An 18,434-nucleotide genomic window follows, 5' to 3' on the forward strand; every position below is an offset into this window, starting at 1 on the left:
TTTCATGTCCTTAAAATACGAATGGAAATTTTGCTTCGCATAAAAGACGCATTTCTCTAATATAAAGTTTTTTTCTTTGTCCAAAAGTCGATAAACTTTTCAATGAAGTCGTATTGTCATTATAATTAAGTGATTTGACTTAAAAACGGGTATCATAACATGAAAGAAAATTTTTTGGAGTAAGGTCAACTTGAATTTAAAAATGCAGAAAAATTCTTTAAAATTAATAAAATTGTCTTTAAATTTGTTGCCTTTTTGCATCTTGACTATAAAGCAAAAAATCGTTCAAAAATAGGACATGTTTTTCAAAACTTTATTTTAAAGACGTTTTTTTTACTCGAAACATATCATAATTTCTACTGAAGTCGAGTCTGAATTTGGAAAATAAAGTTGTCGTTAACTCGTTTTTAAAGGACTTTGATAGCATGTGAAGAAAAAAAGCTGAAAAAACGAATAATTAAAATTTGCTTCCTAGAAGCAAGAATACAAAACTTAATTTAAAACAGAATTGAAAGTCGAGTCTGAATTTGGAAAATAAAGTTATCGTTAACTCGTTTTTAAAGGACTTTGATAACATGTGAAGAAAAAAAGCTGAAAAAACGAATAATTAAAATTTGCTTCCTAGAAGCATGACCACAAAACTTAATTTAAAACAGAATTGGAAGTCGAGTCTGAATTTGGAAAATAAAGTTATCGTTAACTCGTTTTTAAAGGACTTTGATAGCATGTGAAGAAAAAAAGCTGAAAAAAACGAATAATTAAAATTTGCTTCCTAGAAGCAAGAACACAAAACTTAATTTAAAACAGAATTGTGTCTCAAAACTATCCTTACTTGTATTCTCCGCTTCTTTGGCTCGGAATCAATACCAACATTTTTAAGGTAAAGACAAAATCTTTTTTCAGTGTAGATTGGGAGTGACTAATATTAACCGATTTATTCACCTTGCAATATCTTATATGTTCATTTGAATACAAACCTGTCTCTCGATTTCTTTTGCCATCTTTAGATGCTCTTGCAGTTGTTCCATATCGACTTCCGAACCAATTTTATATGCATCAAATAATTCTATAAAGAGTAAAAGGAGAGAAATTTAAATTCTGCATAAAATGAATTGAATTTTGAAGCAGAACACTCACCCAAAGCGCTTGGGGAGATCAAATCCGTACTACCACGGGAGCTTCGTTCTTTAACTGAATTTTTCAAATGCTGGGCCCATGACGATAACTTTGCGTATTTACTGTTGCTCAAAATTTCTTCTTTGTCACTCATTAACTGTTGGTACTTGTGCAACTCAGCCTCATCTCGTTTGCGGCTGGAACTGTTGTCTGACTTGTCCTGTTTGTTATTACGTTTGGGATGCCACAGGCGACTGGCAATGCTAGGCTTGGAATGTGATATTTTTTGAATTTTGGTTGGTTTTTCATTGTGAGTGGTAGTTTTCTTAGAGGATCGAGATGCCTGTTGACAACGCTTGTACTCAATGGCCACTGGTGGTAATTGGCGGTCATCATAAGAAGACTTTTGATATTTCGGCTTGAGACGACCATCCGATTGAATGGATAGGGACATTTGATGATACAAGGGTTCGAGATTTTTAGGTGATTCACTAGGAGTATGCATGGTCATTGGTACATCGACAGCATTGTCATCGGCTAAATCCGGTAGGATTTGAGATCGCTTATTTTCCTCGGTTTGTTTATTAAAGGCCTCTAAATATTTACTGGAATCAATTTGGTCTTTTGCCAGCGACAATGCTGCATCCGAAGTCTAGTGAAGGGAGATGGGATTTTTATTAGCACTATATGCACTCCTATATGCAGGACTTACCTTATCGTTATCATCCATAGCAGTCAATGTATTGTCTTGGGTATCTACTAGACGACGATAACCACTGACAAGAAGTCCGAATTCCCTCTCGACTTCTTGTCCAAAATCGCCAATGATGTCCACCGGTGTTAGGCCAAAGGACATTTCATCTCTCATCTCGGCATTTCGAAGAGCAAATCCATGCGAAACTTGTTGCTGCTGCGTATCCACTGTAAAAGGTGCACGTTGCATTGTCTCGTTGGCGTTGTGGGGACTTACACCCCTCAACAAATCGGGGCGATTCTCTTTTTTGAATTGTGTTTCCATTTGTTGGTGAGAGTTCTTAATTAGAATATCTGGGGTTATGGACACAGGCATATTCTGATCCTTATCCTTGGTTGGGAATCTAGAGGCTTCAGCGGCCTCCAGCAAGGTCAGTTTGCTTTGCACTCCATTTTGCAACTCCATTATATTAAAGGGGTTATTCTCGGATATATGGCCATTTCGGTTGGCCTCGTCATCGTCGAACGAGGGTCTATGGCCTTTATCGCATTCCACCAAGTAGAAGTCATCCTCCTCTTCATGGATATAATCAAAGTTTTCATGCCGATTGTGCGGATATCCTGAGGGATTCATGGTTATGGATTGTGTGGTATTGTTATTGAAGTTATTCAATTCGATTTGGGATCTGTCCTCGGTCAGACTATCAAAGCTATCAGCGCTAAGGTCCATTTCATACTCTGAAATATCACTCTCAAAGGAATCCGAGGGGGAGCTGGTCACAAAGTGCTCCGACAAGGTGTGGGCCAAGTGTTGAAAGCCCGGATAGTTAGGATTGATAATTCCTCTGGGGAAAAAGGAATGTTTTTGTGTATGCAACGACACTGTGGAGGACGATTCTGATGTCAGAAATTCTTCGTCTGAATAAAATGGAAATGAGAAATACGACCCTACATAATCGCAAGAGGAGGACTCACCTTTTTCATCACTGTCGTAATTGGATTTGGTTTCACTACAGAGATCGATCATCGAATGATCATCATAGTCATTGTCATCTGACAAATGCAAATTTTCTACACCATTTTGGGGCTCTTGGACGTACTTATTGACTCCATTATGTTGTTGTTGTTCCAAGTGCTCACACTTCCTAATGCTGTATTGGTTAAAGTCGTTATCAAATGAATTCTTACTACTGTAAAGGGCACATTCGTTATTGCTATTTGGATTATCTTGAGAATTAATCACTTCAATGGGATCCACATCCGTGTCGTTCACGTGATCTCCACCGTTCTTCAATAGCTGTAAAGGAAAAAAAAGGTGAAGAAGACTGCATCACAACGCCATAGCGTCAGATATCACTTGACTTACATTGATATTCTCAAAGTCTCGTACACAGTCCTCATAGAAGCTCTTGTTTGTATTGAAAATTTCCTTAAAGCTTTTGTAGGTGTTACCGCTATCGTTGGCCTCTTTGTCGTAGGGTTCGCCAAACTCTTCCTTCGGTTGATTATGGATTAAATTCTTGGGAACTACACCACAACAATAGTGAGATAAATTATCATTCAAGGCGAGAGTTGTCGAGCATTCAGTGGGCGTTGAACTCAAAGCCTTCTGCACAAATTCATCTGCCGTTGAGGCATAATTGGACGTTGTTGGTTCTCGGTAGTAGTGTGCAGTACCCGTTGGGGAGATATTTTCGAATTTGTGGTGTTCGCTACCTAGTGTTGAGATTAGAGTGCTTGTGTTGTCTCGTTGGATACCGATGGGACTAAATACATTTGCAGCGTAACCAGCTGTTGCTGATAAATCGGGAACTCGCATAACGCTTAAGTCTGAAATAACATCACATATTGCAAAAAAGATTTTGTTAGAGAGTAAATACGAACAAATTCATATTGTTACAGGAAAAGCTAAAGTTGGGGGAATATTGAGATTAGGGCCGTCATTCGGGATCGATTTTTATAAATCCAGAATATTGAATTCCGAGATTTTTTCGAGATTCTTTAAGTATTTTGAGGAATAACAATTTACAGCATCAAAAAATGTAGTACATTAATCAAATTTGGTTTATTTCAATTTTATTAACAAAAAAAATTACAATAAGTGAAAATTAAAAAGTAATTTCAAATTGCTACTTAACAAAAAAATATAAACGCAAAAATAAAGTAAAATCTATTTCATTTTGCTTTCGTACTCAACAAAAGATTTTAATGATTTTCTTTTATACTTCATCGTTATAAGTAACATCTTTAAAATGTCAAGGCATCCAAAGTTTCATCAGATATTCGAGATTTTATCTTATTGCAGATGAAAAAATTTCTCCCGAGATTTCGGGACGTGATTAATCCCGAATGACAGCCCTATTTGGGATTGGTTCGGTATTTCAGTTTAGCTTACACAGAAAAAAGGTAAATTGTTTTATAGCAAGAATGAACTCGTCGTGCGGAAATTGAATTAAAATACTCCACAATTTGAGATTTAGATTGAATTATATGAAGTTCCAATATGTTCGTTTCATTAAAGGGTATATTTCGTGCCAACAAAATAATAGTTGGCACGAAAAAAATCCGTTAAATTTGGAAAAGTCCACCTATCAACTTCGCAAGAAGAAATATCTGGTATGGTATATATATTGCTGAATACAATTTGTCGAGTTAGCAATCATTAAAAAAAAGCACTGCAGAGAGATTTATGGCGTTTCGTATACCTAAATGCCAACCTGAAACCCCTAAACCCTAATGCGCTTTACAGACTATCAGTTATTCCGGACGGAATGTCGGTGTTTGTAAAGAATCGTACAGTGTGTCGGATCGATACGACTTGTCGGCGATGACTAAATAATCGGTAAATGTGTTATCGATCCCATAAACATGCAGCAGTATCAATTATGCCTTCAGACTTAACTTATAATGTGCCCAATATATGGGATATGTTCGACACGAGCACTGTCGTCCGGAATAACTGATAGTCTGTAAAGCGCATAAGTGAAACTGACCGATGTACTTTTTGCGAATTACGATAGGTGAGTCTGAGACGATATACCACATCCTAGGAATATTTCCCATACTAGTAAGTTTCGATTAACAAACGGGCATTGACGGGAGCTATCTAGTTTTGAATCTAGGATCTATTAAAATTAAAATTTGGATACAGATATATTTTATCGAATTTGCATTCTATTTTTGCGATATATTAACAAAGCTATTTAAATGTAAATAAAAATCAGTAAAAAATCCACATTATGGCAAATAATTCAAAGTAAAAGATATTTTCTTAATTCCAACGAAGATGCGAAATCCTCGAAAAAAGTATTCGCATATTTTGGAAGCATTTTTATATTTAACCCAAAGAGTCAATATCTCAGTTAATTTAATGATTATTTCTTAAAATTAAAAATGTTTTTGTTTCCAATAAGGAAACGTTGTCATACTTCAAACGACTTTAACGAAGGGACGCGAATTTCAAATATTGTTGTCCTAAATTTAAAACGATTCTGTATTTTAAAGAAATTTGTCCTTAATATTTTATAAATTGCTAGTCCTAAAATTTAGGTTGCATAATCTTTCATAGTAGGACAATATTTTTTTCAGGGTCGAAGGATAATCCTTCGGAACTAACGAGATAGGTAATTAGGGGGAGTTGATTGACCATGCATTTTTTGTATTAGAAACATGAAAACAGGGAATTCAAAATTTGGAAGTTATGCGTGAAAGTTATTTATCCTACACAAAAAAGTGTACTTGGATCCAAAGATTTTGACCTTCCCTTAAGGATTTTGGTATTGATTCCAAGCCAAAGATGCGGCTTCTTTGAAACAAAGACATTTTTAGCGACCTAGGATCTAGGACCAATAAAATTGAAATTAAGATAGAGATTCCATTTATCAAATGTTAGTTCTCTTTTCGCGGTATATTCATAAAGCTATTCACGTACAAACAATCCAAATTATAACGGATATATCAACGTACAAAATATTTTCTTAATTCCAAAAAACTTTAAACCAAAAATGCTAAATCCTCAAAATAAGTCTTAGCTTATATTTGAAGCGCTTTTATCTTAAATTTAAACATTCAATATTTCAGTTAATTTAAGGACGGTTTCTTTAAATACAAAATTTGTTTCATTACTTTAAGGAAAATTGGCCTTAGTTCGACGATATACGACTTTAACCGAGGGACGCAAATTTCAAAAATGTGTGTCCTAAATTTAATAAAAAAAATTTTTTGAAGCAAAGATTATAATTTAAAAATTATAATCTTTAGGTTGCAACCAAAAATTTAGGTTACGTAATCTTTAATATTAGGTAAATATTTTTTTCAGTGTAGGGGTAAATTAGCGGGGAATACTGTATATTGAAAAATATTTCGCAAGATCTCGTAAAATCTAATTTAGCAGTACTATGTGCAATTTTTATAACTAGACTTCAAAACAAACTGAAGATATTAAAACAATGGCACGGCGATTCTAATTCTCTACAATTGTTAAATGTTTTGCGCACATAGAACCGATCCTAACAATTCGGAAGTACCTTTATTTCAGGCCAAACAAAATTCGATAGCGTAAAACATGGCAACGGGTACCAAAGAAATATTTCTTTACCTTTAAGGAGACAATAAAAAATTAAAATTTCTTTGGTCTAAAAATAGTTTTCAGTTTCAAACGAGACTTTTTTCTCTTTTTTATTGAAGTACCGATTTTTTGAATATAATAAAATAACTCTGTTTTTGAGTGCATTTGTACACTTAAATAATTTTTAGTGCAACAACAAGTCTCCGCTGAAAGGGATAAAATCCTACATAAAACACGTAAGTACCGCTGAAAGTCGGGCGGGACCGACAATATTATTATACGAGCTGTACACGCAGAGAAGAAACATGATTGCCACAATCATATTCGAAGAGCAAAATAATATGATAGCAGCTATTTTTGCGGCGACCATGTAACATTTTAACCTGCAACCATGTTGGCTCAGTGAACATGGTTCTAAGAAAAATACAATTGTCCTCATCTAAAATGTTATTATATTGATAAAAAGAATTTTGTTTCCATTAAAAGACAATGGTCACGATCTAAAATGTTATGTTATTCGTCAAAAATGTTTTTCTTCTAGTTAAAAGAACATGGTCACAACCTAAAATGTTTTGATTTTTATGAAAAAACTTTTTTCGTCGTCGAAAAAAGGACGCCACTTGAGAAAAGAAAACACAAAATCAACTTTATTTATTTGTTTTTATTTATTTATAATCTAATTCATTGTTTATTTGTATTTATAATGTCGTGCAAGCAAACTTCACATATTTTTACACATTCTAGTTTGGTTCAATTTCAACAATAAGTAATCATTCCATATTTACATCGTGCCCATCAAATGTACAAACGCAGACATCATGTAACTGCAAATAAAAATAAATTATACCATACATCAAAATGCAGAACAAAAACCAGGTATATTTTTTTCAATTACACTTTCCTTTTTGGTATTCACATAAAACCACGTGCCATTTCTGAATAAATAAATTAACACAAAACACAATAATTCCGTATTCTCCGTCCATTCCAAGAAACAATCAACACACGACTGACGCGCAAAATGAAAATCGTGTGTACCTGCTCAATGTTTTTATAAAATTCTTGTCGCTGCAAAAAAATTAGAAAATTAAATGGTCACGAAAACAATGTACATGGTCTTTATGGCCATGTAATGGTTGTAGACATGTCTATACGTAAACTATAAAAATATTTTTTTCTCTGCAAAAAAGTAAAAAAATTGAATGGTCAGATACATGATTTTCCTTACCATATAATGGTCTCAAATTCTATCATTTAAATAATAGAACATGTTTGCGGCATTTGAGAACCATTTAAATGCTTATTGCCAACATATATTTTTCTCCGCTCGAAAATTATTTGTACAAAGACAAAATACATGGTTTTCGCGACAATTACATACTCTAAATAAGCATTAAATGGATGCGGCAACCATGTCCAAACATGTTTTTTCTGTGCGTGTAGCAAAATATCAACCGAGTTGGTTGATATTTCGCAGGTTTAACAGCCTTCATGGAGGACAACCTTGCTCTTAATTTTTCCTACTTATTGTATAAGAAAAGTAATGTTTGCGAAATACACATAAAAAACAAATTTTGTGTAATAATTGTTTTTTGATTTTATGTACACTGAAAAAAAAATCATAGTGAGGCCAAAGATCCTTAAAATAAGAATGCGAATTTTGCTTGCGTAAAAGACATTTCTCTGATATATAGTTTTTTCTATGGCCAAAAGTCGATAAACTTAGCAAAGAAGTCGTTTTGTGCTTACATTTTGGAGAAGACTTTTTTACTTAAAACATAGCATAATTTCTACTTGAAGTCAAGTCTGAATTTAGAAATTTAAATTGATGTTAACTCGTTTTTGATTTTTGATTGCACACAAAGTTAAATGTAATTATCAGCACAAATCCCAGAACCATGAAACATTTATACATGAATATGACAATGCGCAATTTCTAAAGCTTTGGGCATTTAATACTGACACTGAAAAAAGGAAACTTTTAGGATACAATTCTTTTTTAAATTTGAGTTTAGCGTACTTTAAATTCACATTTTGACATCAACTTAATATTTGCTCACAGTAGTAGTTCCTACACTCAAAGAAAAAACCAAACCACAGATCATTTTGTTTATATCAAGCACTATGGAGAATTCTCTTTTCTGGTTTCATGTACTAAATAAGATACACTTTAAGGTTCAGTAGTAAAATCTTATATATAAATGATTGGAGTACATGGAAAGTTACATTATTTCCATTTTCAAAAGTTGACATCATTTGTAGGAAATGAGCCGACCAAAGTGGTTTGTTTTCTTTAAGTAAAGTTTCTTTACATCAGCTTGTGTATGCCCATCAATGTGGTCTATAAAAAGAACTACGTTGCTTGTGAGTTGATGGCTACAGCGATAGTGTGTTTGCTTACAAACTCTATGGTTCGATTCTCAATCTGAAAAAATTAATATTTGCTTCTAAATTGTTTGTATTACAGAAACAAAGAACCGAAAATGGACGTGTGCAATATATGAGGGCATATGAAATAAACCAGAAAATTTAAAAAATTGCTTTCTTGAATTAGTATTTGTTAAATCGATTTCACAAAATTTTCGTTTGGAAGGAAAATATTAGTTTTTTCCGTGTACTTGATGGCATATTAGGTCATAACAGGCAATGTTCTCTTGTTCGTATATAACAAACTGATTTTTATTTTAGAGAAATATTTTATAAAATGTTTTGCATTTACAGAATTTGTTCTTTGTTCTCATAAGTAATAAAACTTGAATGCAAGCTTATTGAATTGATCGTTTATATGATTATCTTTTAATTTTCATGCATTCATTTCATTTTTTTATTCACTAATTTTCACTGCCGTAATTTTAAACCCACCTTTAGCTTGAAATTTTAAAGTATATACAGTCAATGATTGCTGTTAATAACAGACCTAGTTGTTGGGGTGTACAATTATTTCTTTGGGTGCACTCCCACGTTAGTAGGCCCTACAAATCCCAGGTTGGGCTTGGTAGGGATTACGAAATGTACTCCATTATATATATGTCAATACGGATATTTTTCACAATATGGTGTTGATGACACCAGTCAAAAAGGAAAAGGGCGTTGTGCAACAGATATGAGTACGAAAACAAGATTAATTAAACCATGAAGAAATTATGTTATGAATGAAAAATTCATAACACCATTTGTTCATGGTATTAATGTATGAATTGGAGTTATAAGTAGAGTCTTAATTAGTTTGTGAATGAGAATGACATCACTCTGTCCAAAAGAAATACTTCCACCCTCATAGAGATGGTAATTTGTCACAAATGACGAATGCTGGGACATCAAAAATTCAAAAAAAAAAAATCCTACATCCAATAATGACATTTTCACAAATAGGACCCTATTAATTGAATGATCAAATGGAGAGAAATGGTGTCAAACTAATATTGGCTTCAACATAACTAGATACCAGGGCTATTACATACATACAAATGTTTTTGACACAAACTCACATGCACGTAAGTGTTTAGATATGTAACGTATTGTTATTATTTTCTTTATTAGTGATAAACATTGGTCTCTTGCTAAGGGTTGTTGGTAATTTTGTGATCCTATTGTAACTTATACCAAACATATATGTACGTACATAGGCAAACACACACACACACACACACACCGATTAATGAGTCTATTATCCTTGAACGATGTTACGAATTTTGCAAGGATTCGTACATTGATTTTTGTTTTCGCTAAACGAATAATCAGCGAGTACTCTCCGCGCATGCGTCTCTCAATGTACTCAGCTCCCTCCTGCACACACACACACGCAAACATGATTTGGAGCCAATGCTGAATTAAAATGGACGAATTACTTGAATGACAATACAATTTTCATACAACATAAAAATCTTTGCAATTTCAATTTCTTGGTCTCACATACAGGTGTCATCAGGTAATTGCATTAGACATCGTATGACGCACAAATTCCCATGTAGTTGATTGAACTTCTTAGTGGAACATTTCTCACAGCACTCATTCGAAATTCTTCTTTCGGAGATTCTATTTTTACCCAGTATTTTTGTGTTTTTTTTTTTTTTTTGTTAATTTATAGACATTGGTATGTATGAATGATGATGAAGAGCTAGGTGAATTCGTATATATGTGAATTTTTCATATATGTATGTACGTTCAGTGCATACATACATACATATATTTGACGGTATATCTAATAAGTTCTCTTGGTAAATCGGCTCTTGATACACTTTATTTCATCAATTTATTTTGTTTCCATTGGCGTTCCTTTTAGATTTCCAGGTGGAAAAATCGATAGAGAAAACTTTAATTTGAAGAACACAAACGAATTAAAAATATTTCAGTTAAGAAACTATGCCATCCACTCCTGTTTACACAGAGGGGTTGAGAAGGCTAACGGATATGTAGATGGTTTGCCTGTGGTAACCACAGCACCACCATCACCACCAACCGTTCGACCACTTTTTTTCACTGACATAAAAGTATTTTTTCCATCTCATCACACATTCATATTAAAAAATTCTTCTACACCCAACCCGAGGGGTTTAGATTCAATCTTTTTCGTTTTATTGAATTTTCTGTAATTTCCTGAAAATACAGGAATTATCAATTTTACCTAAATTCTCACTAATTTCGTGTGGTAGGAATGAATCTCTCACTTCATAGAGCAACTTTGAACGAAAAGAATGTGAAGCACAGAGGTGTGAGAAGTTGTAGAGGTGATGTTCTTGTTTTTTCCTCCTTTTTTAAATCACTCGCGGTTGGCTACGGCTGGCATTTGCCGTTACGCGCTACGGAACTAACGGTTTGAATGCGATGACCGAACGACGACGAATCTACTGTAACTGACTGTGAATTCTTAGAATATGTTGGGGGTTTGTTTTGACGTTTGACTCTGCGCATGACTGCTGGAACGATATCGGTGAATACCACGTGAATGGGTCCAAAACATATGGCCGATGACAAATTAGCCGGTCTCTTGTTTATGTGTTGAGAGGATTCATAAGGTGGATCAATTCTAATGAGACATCCGTGCAATCTGAGAGTTCTGAAGATTAGATATAATTCTGTAAATGGAAGTAAATTTTGCAACCTCTTTTTTGTGTTAATTCGCGAAAAGCGAACATAGAAATATACAACGAAAATACACCTTTAAGGTGTCACAAAAATTCTGTAGAAAATTAGCAATTACTGACTTATGTTGTTTAGTCAAATGAAATTTTATCTCTATTTAAAGTGTTTTGTCCAGAGATGGTCTGTCGCAAATTTGTAAACGTCGTAAACGTCACATACACGTCGAAAATGTAGAAACGTCGCTAACTCTTCACCTAGGCAGCGAATGATATCCAAGATGATCATCATCATATGCGAAGAAGTTTCAATTCTCAGTAATGCTCATAAAATTATTAATATTAATTTTGACTCTAAAAAATGTTCTATGGAAGTAAATAAAAATCATTAGATAAAATCATGCCACTGTCACAAATTTAGGTTTAGGGAATTTCTTGGCGGGCGATACATAGGGCTAGTCTAAATTGGATCCGATATTTTCACATTCAATATCATTCGTCCTTGTTCCAAAAAACGCACTTAACCAAATTTCATCAAAATCGTTTAATAATAGCGACCGGAAACCTATGAATAACAAATACATGGACAGACAGACGGACGGACACCAAGGACTAGATTGACTCAGGACGTGATTCCGAGTCGATTGGTATATATTTTAATAAAATCAATATTTCTCTAGAACATTTTATTTAAATTCATAATTGTATATGTAAATTTTTGTTTTTGTTTTTTTATATACCCTCCACCATAGGATGGGGGTATATTAACTTTGTCATTCCGTTTGTAACACATCGAAATATTGCTCTAAGACCCCATAAAGTATATATATTCTGGGTAGTGGTGAAATTCTGAGTCGATCTGAGCATGTCCGTCCGTCCGTCTGTTGAAATCACGCTAACTTCCGAACGATACAAGCTATCAACTTGAAACTTGGCAGAAGTAGTTGTTATTGATGTAGGTCGGATGGTATTGCAAATGGGCCATATCGGTCCACTTTTACGTATAGTTCCATATAAACGGACCCCCAAATTTGGCTTGCGATTGCTCTAAGAGAAGCAAATTTCATCCGATCCGGCTGAAATTTGGTACATGGTGTTAGTATATGGTCTCTAACAACCATGCAAAAATTGGTCCATATCTGTCCATAATAACATATAGCCCCCATATAAACCGATCCCCCGATTTGGCTTGCGGAGCCTCTAAGAGAACCAAATTTCGTCCGATCCGGCTGAAACTTGGTACATGGTGTTAGTATATGGTCTCTAACAATCATGCAGAAATTGGTCCACATCGGTCCACAATTATATATAGCCCCCATATAAACAGATCCCCCAATTTGGCTTGCGGAGCCTCTAAGAGAAGCAAATTTCATCCGATCCGGCTGAAATTTGGTACATGGTATTTGTATATGTTCTCTAATGACCATGCAAAAATTGGTCCACATCGGTCCATAATTATATATAGCCTCCATATAAACCTATCCCCCGATTTGGCTTGCGGACCCTCTAAGAAACGAAAATTTCATCCGATCCGGCTGAAATTTGGTACATGGTGTTGGTATATGTTCTCTAATGACCATGCAAAAATTGGTCCATATCGGTCCATAATTATATATAGCCCCCATATAAATCGATTCCCAGATTTGTCCTCCGGAGCCTCTTGGAGGAGCAAAATTCCTTCGATCCGGTAGAAATTTGGAACATGGTGTTAGACTGTGGTCTCTAACAAACACGCAAGAATTGTTCCATATCGGTCCATAATTATATATAGCCCCCATATAAACCGTTCCCCAGATTTGATCTCCGGAGCTTCTTGGAGGAGCAAAATTCATCCGATCCGGCTGAAATTTGCAACGTGGTGTAGTATAAGGCCGCTAATATCCATGCCAAAATTGGTCCATATTGGTCTATAGTTATATATAGCCGATCCCCAATCACACAAAATTGGTCCATATCGGTTCATAATCATGGTTGCCACTCGATCCAAAAATAATCTACCAAAATTTTAGTTTTATAGAAAACATTGTCAAAATGTTATTTCTATAGAAAATTTTGTCAAAAATTTATTTCTATAGAAAATTTTGTCAAAATTTTATTTCTATAGAAAATTTTCACAAAATTTTATTTCTATAGAAAATTTTGTCAAAATTTTATTTCTATAGAAAATTTTGTCAACATTTTAGTTTAATATATACTACGTATGGACTACCTTGTAATTTAGAAGACGGTGTTAGGAAGTTTTAAGATACCTTGTCATCGGCAAGTGTTACCGCAACCCAAGTAATTCGATTGTGGATGACAGTCTTCAGTAGAAGTTTCTACGCAATCCATGGTGGAGGGTACATAAGCTTCGGCCTGGCCGAACTTACGGCCGTATATACCTGTTTTTATATGAAATAAATACAATTGTTTTTGTTTTATAAATAATTTACATCGCCGATTTTTTGACGATTTTTAAAATACAAGTTCATGGAAAAATGTGACGGTTTTATTAGCAGCCCTGGGTGCAGAAAATGTGACGGTCGGTACTCGCTCATAGTTAACCTTTCATAATTTTCTGCAGATACTGGAAGGAAAAAAAACTACTCAAGTCTTGCATAAGTGAATTGCTGTTTAGGGAGAATTTTATAAAATCACTATTTGACTTATTAGAGTCAATTTCCATTCTAATTAAAAATTTTCAAAATTGTAGCTAGTCATTCGTTGATGCAACTAAAGCTTGGATGGACATTATGGACAACAAAAACCAAGAATAGTTTGAAGTTGTGCGTTTATTTTGATTCGACGAAACTCCATGATCCAAGATGTTTTGTAAAAAAAAAAAATTGGTCAATTACAGACATTTTATGTGGACTTCACCTCAGGAGGCCGATCAGTTTCTCTTCCTTCGACTATATGTCTTTTTGAATCGTTTGCAGTACTCACAGAGAAGATATTGGTTGAAAATCGATTGTTGTAACGAAAATTATGTACTTACAATGAAATCACAGTTGTGTCAATTTATTAACTCTATTTACAAGTATAATATAGATCCTTCTACCATTTGGCGCTTATTATTATAGATTTTAACTCCCATTACCTGCCAATTCTGTAATTCATGCTAGCGGCTATACTTTCAAAGGTGAAAATTTTTTAAAATTGTTATCAATGTATTTTATTTAGGTATAATGTGATTTTGTGTACGTTTCTATCATTTAAAAATATAAATAAAATAAAATATTTTGAGGGAAAAAATAATTTTCAATTCGGTTAAGGTGCTAGTAAAGTTGGGTGATACAACCAAATGAAGAAAGGAACAACGACCAATTTCATTGTCTAATACAACCAACTCCATATATAGTATTAGTTGGAATTCCCATAATTCGATTGAGTCGACCGAATTTGTCGGGTATCACAACTGCCAGCAGATAGTTGTTGTAACTGCCAAAAGGAGGTTGGCAATAAATTCGATTATCACAACCAATCTGTACTCTCTGTGTAGAGACTTTTGGATTAGGATTGATCCGGAATTAAACTTTTACATTGATTTCAACCTTTTTCTTCAACATAGTACATATTTCGGCAGTTTACTCCATTTTGTCTAAATCTTTTAAAATAAATGTTCAACATGAATAGATTGATTTCAAACATCTGTTGTTATTTTTGGGCTTTTAAGGTCATGTATTTTAATGCGAATAAAAGATTAATTTATTCCATTTTTGTCATCCAACGTTTCGCTGGGCGATTCCAGCTTCCTCACACTGTTAGAAAAATATGTTTTTCATATGTTCCGATATAAACAAAATGTGTTTCGGGCACAATTTTTTAACACAATATATTTAAGTGCAAACATGTAATGTTCCTAAACTAACACTAAATGTTTGGGACACATATATTAATATGTTAGAATATATTATGTTTGGGGCATGAATGTTTCATAAAAATAATATGTGTGAATGTCAACATATATAAATTTACAAATTTCGAGTAAACATATATATGTTGTGATATATTATTCAGAGAGCGACAGAGAGAGAGAGAGAGTATAGAGAAAGAAATAGAGATGGAAATCGGGAGGGTTGACGAAAGATATCAACATAACACAGTGAGAGAATCAAAAGAGAGTAATTTCTGTGAAACTGCTTGTATGTTGTTTCGGAAAACTGTTTTAAAATAAGGCCAAAAATTTGATATGCTTAAGTCTAAATATTATTTAATTTGAATACTCATGTAAAGAGAATAGACATTCGGAAGCGGGCATTAAGTTCGAGTTTTGCAGCTAAAACAATTGAAAAAGTTTATTTTCTTGAAAATGAATTATTAAAGAAAAGTAAAAGGCAAAACATTTCATTTTAGAACGATAATGCCAACTTAATACCACCCTTAAGGGTAAAAATGAAATTAGTTACAAAAAACGATAAGTTTTAAATGCATTTCAAATGGTGTTAAATGCTAGTAAAAAACTGTTCACGCCTAACTAAATTTATGTGTATATTATAAAATTATTTATGTATGTTTATACTCGACTCTACGTTCTTCTTTTGTTAGAGTTTTAAATTCCTTCCAAAATTTCAAGCTTTTATACCAAAAACAGTTTTTGTTACAAAATTGTTATTTTTGCAATAAAAAAATAATATTTCATCCAAAAGCTCAGTCCATTTCGTTTATATCAAGCACTGTTCTTTTCTGACTGTAAATCTTTAATAACACACATTTCGAAGTTTCATTGTAAAAATTTAATTTAATAATATAAAAATATAAATACAAAAATTTAAAAATTGGTGTTCGATCGGAGTAGGGATTGAACCCAGGACCCTTTGCATGCAAGGCGGACATGCTAACCACTGCTCCACGTGGCCAACAAATATATGTTTCTGCTGAATAATGTTTTGTTTGCATCGGCTCGTGGGCGCTGCAAACTATGCTATATAAATGTAACTTATAACGATAATTGTCTATTGGCAACTATAACAGCTACGTAGCCCAGTGGTAGAGTGTTGGCTTACAACTTGCATGGTTCCCGGTTTGATTCTCAGTCCAGGCGAAAGGTAAAATTTAAAAAATTATAAAATTGAATAATTTTTTCAACATTATTTGTATTACAGAAAAAGGTGCCGAGAACTAAAAAATTTCGTGGAAGTGAAAATTATGTGAGGGAATGAGCACAATTTTTTTTGGCGAAAATTCTTCCAAGCATATAATATTTTTGGGCTCAAAATGCTTCCAAACATATAATATGTTCACATAAAACAAACATATTAATGTTTCGGCAGTATCCAATAATATATGTGCCTCCTGCAAAATATGTTTGGAACATATGTTAGAGAAGCGATTTTTTCTGAGGGTGCAGGGATGATATTTTTATTGAATCTGGAAATTTTATAATATAACAATTATTACTTTTAATTTAAATCATTGTATCAACTGGTTAGTAACAGGAAACACACTTACATTTAATCTTTCGTCAGGTTATTTTCTATTGCACTTTTAAAGTTTTTCTTATTCGCTAACATATCACATGAGACAAACACAAAACTTTAAATATTTGCTGAAAATAATCAGATTTAAAACTACACACAAAAAAATTTTTATTAATTTCGCGACAAAAATCAATCAACTATTTGATTTATTCAATTAAATAATTAATTGAAATTGGCTATAAATTTCAATCAAAAAATTTATATATCGCGCCCCCAAAATCGTATTTAGTTTTATTTTAAATAAAAGAAAATATGTGTTTCTTATAAAACATATTCAATATTTTATTATTTTTTATCATGCAATAGACAAATAAATTTGGTTCTTGTCATTTGCGTTTTGTTCTAACATACACATACAATTACTATCAATAACAACTATAAAGTGAAAAAATAAATTATATACATCATTATCTTCCTTATAATAATAACCATGTCAGCATGTTCCTTCTAATATGTAGATGCGCCTAGATTTCCAATAAATCAGCAGCCTGTAATCTAAATTAGTTTTTCGGAAAGTAAACAGAATAATTCGAATTTAATTTTGCTCAATTAAAAGTAAATTTTGTAAAACATTACCTGCATAGAATATCAAGTTCAATTCTTAGTTCCAGTTTGCACATTTATAATCTTCTTTCGCAGTTGTACTCGTTTAGCATAAAAAGGTGTATTAACGAGCTCGGTAATTTAATTTTAGTAACAATTCCTTTCCAAAATTTCCACACATTGAAATCGTCTATTAAAATTTTAACCAATTAAAGACAAAAATAATGGGAAAGCAATGTAATATTTGGTATTATATTGATGATGCTTTGCAAATTCTGGAAATAGAGAAAATATAAATGGAAAGAAAGAACTTTTTACCATTACGTAATTCTGCTCATTAGTTTATATATCAGATATACTGCTCTCTACTTGGGTTCAAACTGAAAAAGGCAGGTAAAACAAAAATGCAATTTAATGTTAACACTACTTCGCAACTTCAAGGTGAATCTTCCAAAAACCCATACCCATTAGCGTAGCTAGACAATTTTCCTAGGGGGGGCTATAGCCCCCCTAGAAAAAAATTAATAGACTGAACTTCAGTTCGATTCATGTTTTATTTTATAAAAATTAATAAAAAATCAGACATCAATATAACTCGACAATTAATTTATAAAAAAGTAACTAAAAGTAGTTCCACACTTTTTCCCACCAAAAAAATTGTTGTGTTGTGTTTCTAAAGGCACAACTGTAAAAGCACTTCCAAAAATGTCTTCACAAAGAAGTTAATTATTTTAAATACGCAGGAAGTTGTTTTGATTCAATTTTTTATAACTCATTTTTTCTTCAATGGGTATTTTTTTTTTGTTTTTAATGGGTTGTTGTTGTAACAATTTATTGCGATTTCATCCATTTTTATGTTATACGCTTTGGTATTTAGCTTATGGTCAGATCGAGGAACTCTGCGACGTGTTGTGGGTTTAATGGGTAATTTTTTTGTAATAGATTAAAAAAGAGTAAAAGTTTATAAAATGGTATAAA

At 33.1% G+C, this 18,434-nt stretch overlaps 1 protein-coding gene and 1 long non-coding RNA gene across 3 annotated transcripts in view; both read right to left on the bottom strand.

The window, feature by feature from the left end:
- Positions 1-11,210, bottom strand: part of Schip1 (Schwannomin interacting protein 1) — a 52,850-nt gene extending 41,640 nt beyond the window's left edge. For both annotated transcript variants that reach the window (XM_075295437.1, XM_075295436.1), the window contains exons 1-6: positions 11,001-11,210; positions 3,176-3,639; positions 2,785-3,106; positions 1,829-2,727; positions 1,138-1,768; positions 978-1,066 (exon numbers count right to left, since the gene is read on the bottom strand). In XM_075295437.1, the coding sequence (XP_075151552.1) occupies positions 978-1,066; positions 1,138-1,768; positions 1,829-2,727; positions 2,785-3,106; positions 3,176-3,628 (2,394 nt within the window). In that variant the 5' untranslated portion in view covers positions 3,629-3,639; positions 11,001-11,210. The remainder of the gene's footprint in view (positions 1-977; positions 1,067-1,137; positions 1,769-1,828; positions 2,728-2,784; positions 3,107-3,175; positions 3,640-11,000) is intronic.
- A 6,088-nt stretch (positions 11,211-17,298) lies between these two features.
- LOC142225440 (uncharacterized) lies at positions 17,299-17,836 on the bottom strand. The gene is made up of 3 exons (XR_012719284.1): positions 17,775-17,836; positions 17,490-17,646; positions 17,299-17,408 (listed from the first exon to the last, which is right to left on the bottom strand). It is a non-coding gene; the product is annotated as an uncharacterized LOC142225440 (long non-coding RNA).
- Positions 17,837-18,434: the final 598 nt, after the last annotated feature.

Source organism: Haematobia irritans, chromosome 2 (genome assembly GCF_050003625.1).
Source record: "Haematobia irritans isolate KBUSLIRL chromosome 2, ASM5000362v1, whole genome shotgun sequence".
NCBI lineage: Eukaryota > Metazoa > Arthropoda > Insecta > Diptera > Muscidae > Haematobia > Haematobia irritans.